The 12,395-nt window shown below is 36.3% G+C and overlaps 1 protein-coding gene across 6 annotated transcripts in view; it reads left to right on the top strand.

Annotated features, from left to right (window-relative positions):
- ERC2 (ELKS/RAB6-interacting/CAST family member 2) overlaps positions 1–12,395 on the top strand; it is a 521,411-nt gene that overhangs the window by 209,989 nt on the left and 299,027 nt on the right. For all 6 annotated transcript variants that reach the window (XM_037386906.1, XM_037386911.1, XM_037386910.1 and 3 more), the window contains 2 exons: positions 4,112–4,252; positions 4,809–4,949. In XM_037386906.1, coding sequence (XP_037242803.1) covers positions 4,112–4,252; positions 4,809–4,949 — 282 coding nt within the window. The remainder of the gene's footprint in view (positions 1–4,111; positions 4,253–4,808; positions 4,950–12,395) is intronic.

Genomic DNA, 12,395 nt, shown 5'->3' with positions numbered 1-12,395 from the left:
GTTAATATTCAAGGAATTAAGAAATTAATATTATTTTTAACTAGGAAACATCTTGAAGTTATTTAGTATCCCATAGAATCATAGAATGGGTTGGGTTGGAAGGGACCTTAGAGATCATCTAGTTCCAACCCCCTGCCATGGGCAGTGACACCTTTCACTAGACCAGGTTGCTCCAAGCCCCATCCAGCCTGGCCTTGAGCACTGCCAGGGATGGGGCATCCACAGCTGCTCTGGGCAGCCTGGGCCAGTGTCTCACTGCACTTACAGTGAAGGATTTTGTGCTTACAGCTAATCTGAATCGACCCTCTTCCAGTTGAAAGCCATTACCCCTTGTCCTATCACTACATGCCGTTGTGAAAGGTCCCTCTCCAGCTTTCTGGCAGGCCCCTTGAGGTATTGGGAGGCTGCTGTAAGATCTGACTGGAGCCTTCCCTTCTCCAGGCTGAATGACCCGAATTCTCTCTGCCTGTTTTCATAGGAGAGGTTCTCCTGCCCTCTGATCATCTTTGTGGCCATCATCTGGACTCAATCCAATAGCTCTGTGTCCTCCTTATGTTGGGGACCCCAGAGCTGAATGCAGCACTCCAGGTGGGGTCTCACCAGAGCAGAGCAGAGAGGGAGGATCACCTCCCTCGACCTGCTGGTCATGCTGCTTATGATGCGGCCCAGGATACGGTTGGCTCTCTGGGCTGCAAGCACACATTGCTGGGTCAGGTTGAGCTTCTTGTCAGCCAACACTCCCAGGTCTTTCTCCTCCAGGGGTGGTGGTGGTGTCTCAATCCATTTTCCTCCCAGTCTGTATTAGTGCCTGGGAATTACCTGACCCAGGTGCGGGACCTTGTACTTGGCCATGTTGAACTTTGTGATGTTTGTACAGGCCCACCTCTCAAGCCTGTCAAGGTCCCTCTGGACTGCATCCCTTCCCTCCAGCATGTCAACCGCACCACACAGCTTGGTGTCATCAGCAAATTTGCCGAGGGTGCACTCAATCCCACTGTCCACATTGCCTACAAAGATGTTGAACAGCACTGGTCCTAATACTGACCCCTGAGGAACGCTACTCATCACTTGTCTCCACTTGGACATTGAGCTGTTGACTGCAACTCTTTGAGTGTGTCTATCCAGCCAATTCCTTATCCACTGAGTGGTCCACCCGTCAAATCCATGTCTCTCCAATTTACAGACAAGATTGTTGTGTGGAGGACAGCGTCAAATGCTTTGCAGAAGTCCAGGTAGATAACGTCAGTTGCTCTTCCCTTATCAGCCAACCCTGTGACCCTGTCGTAGAAGGCCAGGCACAGAGGTGAGACTGACTGGCCTATAGTTTCCCAGGTTTTCCTTTTTTCCTTTTTTAAAAGTATCACCTTTTTCTTACATAATCTTTATAGCAAAAGCCAGCTAATAGTAATTTTTTTTTAATTTATTTTTTTAAATTATTATTTTTAAATTTATTTTTTTCAAATAGTATATCTGCTGGTTTGCCATTTGTGTAATGACCTGAAATCCTGCCAGGTGTGAGTCAAAAGGAGATTTTGCCATTGTGCTGAATGAAGCCAGCAGTCGTGTACATCTGCAGTTCCAGGGGTCTCAGTGCTCAAGCACCTGATACTGTCTTGGAAACAGATTTAATTACAGATAGCCTGGTACCTTTAAGTTTACCTTTATCTTTTTTATGGTATGCAGTGGAACACGGTATGTCATCAATGTGTATTTCTTTTGGAATGAAATAAGTAGAGATCTATGTTTTATATGAGTAGTGAGCTCTGTTTTCTGTGAAGATTCTTACAGTGACGCTAATTTGGTAATATGTGTGTTCAGTTAGCTAGATTATAAAAGGGAGTCTTTGATGTCATGGGAATGCTGGATGCAAAATGAAAGTAGAACACAGTTCCTTTGCTTATGCAGTATGAAAGGAGGAGCAGACAACTAGCAGAGGCAGTGGACAATTGTCAGCAGAGTTGCTGATGTGGTCAGTGCTATAAAGGGTCGAATTGTGAAAAGGTGGGGAGAGAAACTGAGCAGAAAAGAAACAACCAGTGTTTGGGGTACAGTATCTAGACAGTGTCTCTGCCTATTCCACAGAACCAGTGAGACTGGAAAAGACCTCTAGAGATTATTTACTCCAACCCAGCTGCTGAAAACAGGGTCAGGTACAACAGTTTGCTCGGGGTCTTGTCAGCAGGGTTTTGAATGTCTCCAAAGTTGGACACTGCTGAGATGAAAACCACAGCTTTGAGTTTAGGCTCTTTTTTATGCATATAAATGTTGACAGTTGGTTTTTTGAAAAATATGGCTTGAGCTTTAAACAGCACAGAAGCAATCTTCAGAAGAACCTCTAAGGCTTGACGAAGCATCATACCTAGTGTATGGAAAAAATGAGTAAATAACCAGGATTGTCTGAACAATATAAGCTTTTAAAAGTACTGTTGCTACTTCAGCTAACTTTGATAATTAATTATTTTTTTCCTTTCATTAAGTTTATTTTCACTAAGTTTATTACAAACCAGAATGGAATGTACACCTGTTGAAATGTTGCTTGCTTTGTAATGTTTGTTGAAATACAATAACCACAGCTGAGAGTATATTGATGTGGGCAAATGTAAACTTTGTGTATATATATGTGTGTGTATATCTGTCTCTCTATATATCTCCAATGTATGTGTTTGTGTATATATATGGCAGTATAAGGAATCATGGACACAGGGTATTAGCATGAGATTTTTCTCTTTCTAATAGTACTAGGTTTCCATCAGTCTTGTCCAGTTCTACGAAATAATATTGTAAGTAAAAATCCCACTCCAACTCCTTCTTGGAGATTTCAAGCGTAAGCACAAAAGGGCTTGAATGGGATCTGTGAGTATGCTGATGGTTGTACCTGAGCCATGCCACTGGTAGTGTACAACTTCATCAGTCAGGATGCAGTTTGGTCCTATATAGGTTTAACTTTCCTAAATGTATATTGCTTCCACTGCCCCCCGACTACCACTTCCAAAATGATACTGGTAGTTCCCCTGACACTCTGCTTAAGTTGACCTATTCCAAATTCAAATGCAATTCTAGCGGTTATTTTACTTCACCCTAAATATTTCTCTCTGATTAATTTGCATCCTTTAAGTCAGGGGTCCTCAAACTTTTTAAACAGGGGGTCAGCGCGCGGGTGAAGTGGCAGGAGCCCATCTGTGGCTGCTTGGTTCCCCCCTCACCCCCCGGCGGGGGGTGTGTGTGTGTTCTGTAAATACCAGGGGCCAGACTGAGGACCCTGGGGGGCCATATCCAGCCCATGGGCCATAGTTTGAGGACCCCTGCTTTAATTATTGGTATAATGTTATTTTGAAGAATTTAATTAAAGCTTAATAAAACCATACTACTGCATCTACTTTTTACGTTTCACCCTTTGAATTCATCACCCAATCCTTGACTAGTGATCAGTAATCCTTATAATAGTAACTGGAACTCAGCAGAATATTTAAACACGTTTAAATTGGAGTTTAATTGTGTGTAGGGTTACTGTTAGTTAGATGGAGAAATATCTTCCTTTGGATATCATAAATGGTATCAGCATACTTTTTCTGTCTTGGACAACCTTATTTTATTTTTTTTTTTGTCTGCTGAAAATATAACATATAAACTGTAAGTTACTGATAGTTACTAAGTGTTTGTTTTCTAATTAGATTCGGAACCCTGAAAAGTTCTTGTTAGCACTATGGAAGCTAGTAGCATTCAAAAAACATAACTAACTTCAAGCTGAGTAAACCAGTCATGGATTCTCTGTTTTGAACTTTATTACAGACTTCAATCGCCTATGAATACAGGAAATACAATACTGAGATTAATAACTTTCCATATCTATCACAAGACTAAACATATTCATATCAGTATAGATATTTAATGAAATTCTGTATTATGTTGCCCTTGTCAAGTATTTAGAACCATGAACTGATGCATTTGAAATCAGGGGAAATCTTTCATTGACTTTAATATCATTAACTTGGTCATCTTCTGCTTCTGAAGGTTGATTTTTCTGAGTGCTACTTAATGTAAAGAAATCTGATTCTGTTTTTTCTTAAGATGATTCCCAATTTTTCCATTTTGTAATCCTTTCCTTTGTTAGGAAAGAATAATAGAGCGCTTGAAGGAGCAAAGGGAGCGAGATGACAGAGAAAGACTTGAAGAAATAGAATCTTATAAAAAAGAAAACAAAGACCTGAAGGAGAAAGTAAATGCTTTACAAGCTGAACTGACAGAAAAAGAGGTCAGTCTTTTCGGTAAAATCTATGTTCTTCTATCTATGCCACTATGATGGAAGAAAGTGCGCTAGGATCACCCTTCGATCATTTTAAGTACTGGAATTCTGACACCTCAGTGGTCAACTTCTGAACTGCTATTTTCTTAAGCATTTTTCATAGTTCTCACTGTTTTACGTAAAATATTGCTTCAGTTTTTGCATAGTTGTGTGTCATCATCCATACTTTTCCCTTTACATAAGCCTCCTGTAAGCTCAAATATTCCATGGTTGCTCCTGTTTTCATTTGTCAGTAAGAGCAATAGACCTCAAAGTAATTGTACCTACAGAATATAATGTCAACTTGTCTATATTATGAATGTTTCTATGTTTCACTCCATGCCAGCTCCTGTGGTTCCAATTGGTTGTATTCTCAAAATGGTGTCTTTTGCTATCAATGCTTATCTTTGTGTCAGCTCTTTTTGGGAAAGGGGAGGGGGAACAGTATCCAAGTGATTACTAAATTGGCAATAAGTTAGTGTCCTGGTGACTAGGAATTAACTTTTTATTCTTGGTCATTTTTCAGTCTAGTTTAATCGATCTCAAAGAACATGCATCTTCATTGGCATCAGCAGGGCTGAAAAGAGACTCCAAACTTAAGTCTTTAGAAATAGCCATAGAACAAAAGAAAGAAGAGTGTAGTAAGTTGGAAGCACAGTTGAAAAAGGTAAGTTCCATCTTAAACAAAAACAATCAGAAAAACAAAAATCAACATCCCACCCCCTCACTTTGAAAAGATGCGCTTATTTACTCTTCTGGAGTAAATCTAAAATCTACCCCTCTTGTGCTGTTTGGTGATGCTTGCATCAAATACTGTAAATTTTTCTTACAAGGCTTGTACTAAAGCCACTAATGAGCCTCAGAAAATATGTTGAATACCTATATGAGAGTATTCTGAGAAACTGCTACAAATAGATGAGCTGGCAGCAGGACATTGGAGGGAAAGTAGAAGGGCAGAAAGAAATTATCAAACCAGCAATTTGTATATATATGGATTTATATCGCTGTGAGAAGCAGACTGAAATGTTAGTAGCATGGGAAAAAATTAAAGGCTCATCCAAGAAATGCTGTACTTCCTAATTTAAAAATAATCTGCTTCCAAAATGGAAACACTAGCTAGGTTTTATTTTAGCATTTTTGGGCTTTGCTGGGGAGCATGTTTATGATAGTTAAGCAAAATAATACATAGCTTATCTCAGCTAGTAATTCAGTATTTCTATTCAGCAAGTAGTGGAAGCAAGCATTTAAAAGAAAATGTACAAATCCTGCATTTTATAACATGTTTTATTTAAATTGATGTATTAAACCAGTTTTTTGCTTAAATGATTTGCAAGTTTGTTGAAGCCTTTTCTACCATATGTTGTTTCTTTTACCTTTTTCTGTGTCATTTGGTAATGTCTGCTCTCATTGTTCAAACACCTATCTCATGACGTATTTTTGATGGGTTTAGGCATTATGTTTGCCTCCTGCAGTTCATGACTAAGTGTATGTCAAACATTATTTCTTTTATATTGATATCTAATGCTTCACTTTCTAGAAAAGAATATTTATTTCTTCTATGAATGTTACCACCATTAGGATAATACTTACTCTCTTTTTACCTAGGGTGGAGTAGTATCCCGCTCTGGGTTTAAGCATTGTTTCAATAGCCTTACCTGTGAAGAAGGTGTTAAAAAGTATAAAGGGCACCAGAGTGCAAACCTTATACTTCTCTTGTTATTTAATTCAGGATGAATATGTGCAATTAGGTGCCTATGTTACATGATAGTTGTGGAGAGGAAGGAAGGGAATCTTTTTCAATAAACATATACAAAATCTTTTAATGGAAACACAACTACTATAAATGTTTGATAGCTTATAAGTGCTATTGAGGTCTAAATTAAAATATCTAAAGAACTTATTTCTCTGGAAATCCTTTGTTGTGTTTTCTTTTGTTAGAAAATGTGTTTTTTTTTACTTTGCACTTCACTACAAAATATACTTCATTACAATCTGAAATATCTTGTTTTCTTAATTTTAAAAAATAGTTTAAAAACCCCTAAAAGCACAGATCAAAAAAATAAAATAAATTAAAAATAGTCAAAATCCTCTTGAAGAACTTGAAATCCTAAGTCAATCTTTTATGACTGTACATATAAGCACATCGTACAGTCATGGAAAAATAAGCACTTATAAAAGTCCGAGAGTGTCTGGGACATATTTTGTATAAAAAGGGAGTATGTTCCCTGTGTATAAATACAAAGGATTATTAAATGAAAGTTGAAAACATAATAGTTTTATTATATCATAAATATAGCATAAAGCCCCAATGGAAATTCACCCAACATTTGTAGGAGACGAGGTATTTCCACAATAAAATGTAGTTACAACCTTCTTTGTGGGCATGTTTAGTTGAACAGAACAGTGACTGTTAATGATAGTAGACTCCAAACAGTAATTTTCAATTCACATTTTCTCTAATAAAATACTTTATGTTCAAACCTGTAAATATCCTGTGTTAAAAGTAATTGGTCCCCAGAAAACTACCTTCACCATGTTTTCACTCCTTAGGAAACTAACTGAAACAGAAATCTGGGTTATTCTTGCATATGTCTGAGTTAGAGTAGGAGCGAACATCAACCTAGTTCAGAGTAAATTAACCGGCATGTCCCGTAAGGGTGCTTATGTATGAACATTAACCGCGATGGAAGCTAGAAGGAATGGGCACAGTTTATATCTCTTTTTCAGAAGTGACTCCAAGGGGCTGTCTGTTACTCTGGGAAATTTGAACACAGCTTACATGTAACTTCTCTCTAAAAATGCCATAGAGGAGGCACTTTTCATTAAACCCACTGTTTTAATTTTATAGAGTAGACACATTTCAAAAAGCAATAACGAGGATATTCATAAAGAGTAATTATTCATGTGACTATGCTATATGTTGGTATACAAAATAACATTTAAAACCATAGACATGCTTATTAAACTTTTTGTGTCAGAGATTATGGATTGAAATTCATAAAACTAAAAAAAAAAATCATAAAACCCAGAAGAAGGCTCAATGCTTTTTTTTTGGCCAGAATTCCACGGACTTTTTGTTGACTCACTTTGTATTGCTACTAGTGAAAGACCAGCAAGAATTGCCTTATAGGTAGCTAAGTATATATACAGAATCTAATTATCTGCTATAGAATTTCCTCTTGTTGTTTTTCATTATCTTAGATTTACTTGTTTACTGACATATTGCAGTTGCTAAAGTACTTTTTGCCAAACTGTACTGTTCAAAAGTCATTCTGCATAGAAAATTCAGTCTTGTGTTAAACAAAAGGAAAGTAATAAATTTAATGATACAATTTAATTAATCTTTTATTATTGCCATCTTTGAAGCTTTGGTGATAAATTGCAGCCTCGGCCAAAAGCACTTCTCGTGATTCATTGCTTGAGACCAGCACTTAATGTATCATCAAAAGTGGACACCTTTCTTTATTTCATGGGTTATTTAACTTGAGAAAGGGAAAGTAACACAAACCTTAAATTTCTTACTCCAGCTATTCTTTTTTTAGGAGCCAAAGTCAACGTTTATGTTTCCCCAGTGCCTCACACTTTCACCAAGGAATGTTTAGAATCTTAAATTTCTACTTTTTTGTGACAAGTTCTTCTGTGCAAATGCACTGGGGTTTGTTGAGCTAATGCTGTTTTCCTGGATCTTTCCTTCTTTCCCTGTCTGTGCTTCACTCCCTTCCAACTTTGCAATGTAGCAAGCTGAACAGTTGTTCAATCAGATGTACAATCCAGTAAGTTCTTTTTCGAAATGCCCGCTGTAACATATGAAAGCATGAGGATCCATTACCTCACTGTGTTGTGCTCTTCCTCTGTGGAGCTTTGCAGAATACTGATGCTCACTATGCTATATTCATTATATCCAAATAAATGAACTTTGTGGACTTCAAGGCCGTGTTAAGAATATGAAATGTATTAAATAGGTACATACAGTATTTCTGAGAAAAGAAACATCCTAGCCTTTAGGTCCTCAACTTCTCCATTAGAAAAAGCATGCAGATGATTTTTTATTTTTTGCTTTGCTTTGCTCTTTAATGCCTCCTTCTGCAGTACTTTATTTGATCCTTCAAACTTAAATAACTTCTAATTAATTCAGTATATCGTGACTGAGTTGAGTATGTGAATAATATTTCGGAAGTTACTGGTACTATTTTCAAAAATCCATATGAATAAATTAGTTCAGATCAATTTTAATCATAAAAAGACTGTATACATTCAGCATATATACATCAAGAGTACGGAAACATTGTATTTAATTGAAGAAAATGCTGAAATATAAAATGATGAACGCAAAGGGCAGTATTTGGAAAAGCCAAAAGGTATTACTTGGGCTTGTTTGGCATTATTATTTTTGCCAATGTCTGATTTAATTGCACAGAATCTACCCTTTTGACTTGACTGTGTTAGTTTTTCAATTTGAGGAAGTGCAGTAACAGACGTTCTCTCTGCAGAGAACAGATTTCATTTGTTTGGCTGAGACTGTTAACGTTTATTGTGCAGTGAGCATCGCAGGACAGAAAATATGATGTAACTGTAACAGCAGCTTACAAGCTATAGTTTACATAGTAATCATAGTTGGAATTACCATGTAATTGGAATAGTATATATAGAAGAACTGGTTAACTGGTTTTGTAGCTTGAGTAATGTGATACTATGCATTAGGGAAGATATTGCCTTCACTGAAGTCAATGGGAATTTTGCCATTAATGTGAGCAGAGCAGCATTCCAGCATTGGAGTCTATCATTGCCAAGTTTTGTAGCTGCCTACCATGTAATGGGTATGTCATGACTTATGTATGAGAAAAGAGAGTCCACCAAATGTGCTGTGTTTACTTTTAAAGTTGTTGGTTAACTTTTTAGAATCCAGTTATAAATTGATAATAACATAAGACCCGATGAAACCCTTTTTTCTGTATCATCTTGGCTCACTTCTGTGGTAGTTACGTTTCTATTCATATCATTTGCACTCCTACTGTGCGTGTCTATTCAGACAGGAGTCTGATTTGTGTTAGTTTTTCTCTTGATTTTCATAAATGCTTTCCAGTCATTCTTTCAGTATTAGTTATTCTGCTGTATGGAACTTGTTTGTTACTTCCTTGTAACTTATTGTTATAACTTATAGCTTGTTGTTATTTGTGTGCAGTATTCCAAAGTCCTTTTTTTCTTCCATTTTTTTCTGCCTTTACATGCTTATTTTTCACAAGGACAGCCTGTTGGCAGTTCCGAGATAATGAATGCAAGATCCTTTCCCTTTGGCATTAGGCAGCAATTGTAGTATATCCATGAGACAGATTTTGTTAAATAAACTTTTCTTGCTCATTTTCTTTCTTCTGCTACTTATTTATCAGTCTACTTTTAACAATGTAATGATGCTCTTCTTCCCCAAAACCACCTAAGATCTTGAAATGAAATTGTGATTTGATTGAAGCCAATGCCAACATATTCTTTGAATTTTATAAGGGCAAGGTTTCACTGTTGTTCTTTGAGATGGCGTAATAGCAGTGACTTAAAACGTTGTTTTCTTTGTACTGCAAATCATTATGATACTTACTAGAATGTTTCCTTGCCATTTTTTTGTTTGTTTGTGAAGAATAATGTTATAAGAAAACCAGATGGCAATCTAATCTTAAAGTACTGAAGTTTTAATGCTCTTGTGTTTACATGTCAGAGAAATAACAGTCAATCTGGGTAGACCTCTTTTAGCCCATGCAGTAATACAGCATTTTTTGTGTGGTGGAGTGTGTTTTTAGTATTGTCACACAAGTATCAACTCCAAGACTTTCATTTATCACTGAATCTAATGTTTTCAAAGTACAGCAATGAGTAGAAGTGTTTTATTCTTACAGACATTTAGGTACCAAAGTGGAGATGGCATGGAAGGGGTGCAAATGCTGCGTACTCTATAGCAAATGATTTAACAATATATTCACCTGTGTGAATAAGATGTGAACAGAATTGAGCACAAATTTCTTCATGTTTTGAAAGGTTAACTTTTTGAAATATCAAATAAATTCTTGTGCAGAATTGATTATAAGAAGTTATATAATTGTTTTTCTACTGTAATGAAAATATAATGATGCACTTTGGAGTTCAGATGAACCTTTTTCTGGATAACAAAAGACATAATTTTCCAAATACTCCATCAGACCAATGGCAGATTAAATTTAAAGTACATGCAGAACCCACTCTCAGTTGCTTAGAGCAATCCCTGAAGTTAAATTAGAAAAATCTGAATTTTAAGACTACAAAAAAGAAGGTGACAGCAATTTTTTTTTATTACTGAAAGTAATAAAATTTGAAGGATCTTACGAAGTAATTTTTTGCATGTAAATTCTGCTGTTCCATTTATTTTTTATGAAGTACTTTGTTGATTTCTGTGTATGTTTGTGCCTGAAGCTTTAAAAATGAAGTTCTATATCTATCCATCTATTTCTGTTATGCAGAATAATGTATGCATGGCTGTACCATAAAATTGTAATAGACCAAATAATTCACGATGCATGTCTATGCCACACTATTATGGTGTTTCTGTAAGAAATTTGTTGTTTACATAAGGCAATGTTACTTTACTTCTAAAGTATTTGTAGTACTTATTAAGGAAATATCAGAACAGATACATAATTACTATAAAATTAGTGAAATTCTAATGGTAGAGTGATATGCTATTTTTATTGCATTGTAAAAATAACATATAACAACACAGTCACAAGACTGACAAACAAAATATAAACCAAGTGTGCTAGTTTGAGACTCGCCTAATCTGCACATATAATTATTATCATTTATAGATATAAATTAAGAGATCAAGTACTTTGCTGCTGAAAGGTATGCATGAACCAGTTACTTTTACCCTTAAAAGCCCCATTAACACAAAATGTATTCTTCTGAAGAAAACAGAGAACTTAGGGAGAAAAAGTGGGACAGAAATTAAAAATAAGAATAGAAGAGAGGACAGCAGGAATAGGCAGGGGCTTTCTGATTCATGTGATAACCATGCAGCTTCTGTTAGGAGTGATCCAAGACAGTCTCCCACAGACTGTAAAAAAAGCCAAAGAAATCTGCCCTGTCCAGCCAGGAGCAGGGTCAATATCAGCTGAGCTGCTTTCCATCTCTTTCAGGCCTACTGTTTGACTTCAAAAGTCAAGTTCCATCTGTCGACAAATCAGCCCTGATCTGTATTTAACAAATAATAATAAAAAAAAGTACCCAGTTCAAATCCAAACACGTCTTTCAAAGCTGTAAAATATAATAAGGCTCTTATCAGTAATTCTGTGCCTTTGCCCTGGGAATGTCAGATAGATTGTGCTTTGCTCTCTTGTCATATCAGCAACTTTGTTTATAACATGAGGATTCCCTTGAAGGAACTCATTGCAAGTTAGAGTACCACCTGCAGAAAGCTCTTTTTAAAAAATGTTTTATGTTCTTGCTCTCCCTTCTTTACTAACTTTCCTTTCCTTCTTCATTAAGGCAATGCCCTAGTAGAAATCTGATTCCTGTCAATAGTCCAAGAATACTCTATAGGAAGTGCTAGTAAAAGCACTGGTGGTTTGCAATACTGGGATTTTTGTATTTTTTTTTTTAAGATCAAAATAATATGCTTGTCTTTGAACTGAATGCTTATATTGATTTGTATGTGACATCATGGGTAACAGTGGTGCACCTCAATACCCTGTATAGGTTGGATACTTAATCGCATTGGATTTAATCATACTTTACATGTTCCATTTTGTGTTGAAAACCATGGGAAAACACATCCCACAAATATGGAATGGCATGAGTACCACAGAAAGCAGAAGAATTGAAAATACTTTTGCAACTCAACATTAGCTTCCTTAGCATGTGAATGAGCAAGGATTATAGGGCTGAACTGAATAATATAATTTATATCTATTATTTCAGGTGATTTAGTTATAACCTGTACAGTAGATAATTTGTTCAGTACATTTCTGAGCTGCTGTGTGACAGGAATATTTTATGACAGTTGAACATCTGGTGCTTTGCATTGGTGACAATATCATGTTCTTGCCCAATTATGTATTTTCATTGTAGAAGGTCCAGTGTGACAATGAAAAGC

This window comes from Falco rusticolus, chromosome 4, assembly GCF_015220075.1.
Source record: "Falco rusticolus isolate bFalRus1 chromosome 4, bFalRus1.pri, whole genome shotgun sequence".
NCBI classification, from domain to species: Eukaryota; Metazoa; Chordata; class Aves; order Falconiformes; family Falconidae; genus Falco; species Falco rusticolus.
The sequence above is the reverse complement of the archived record's forward strand: the minus strand, read 5'-3'. Positions and strand labels throughout refer to the sequence as shown.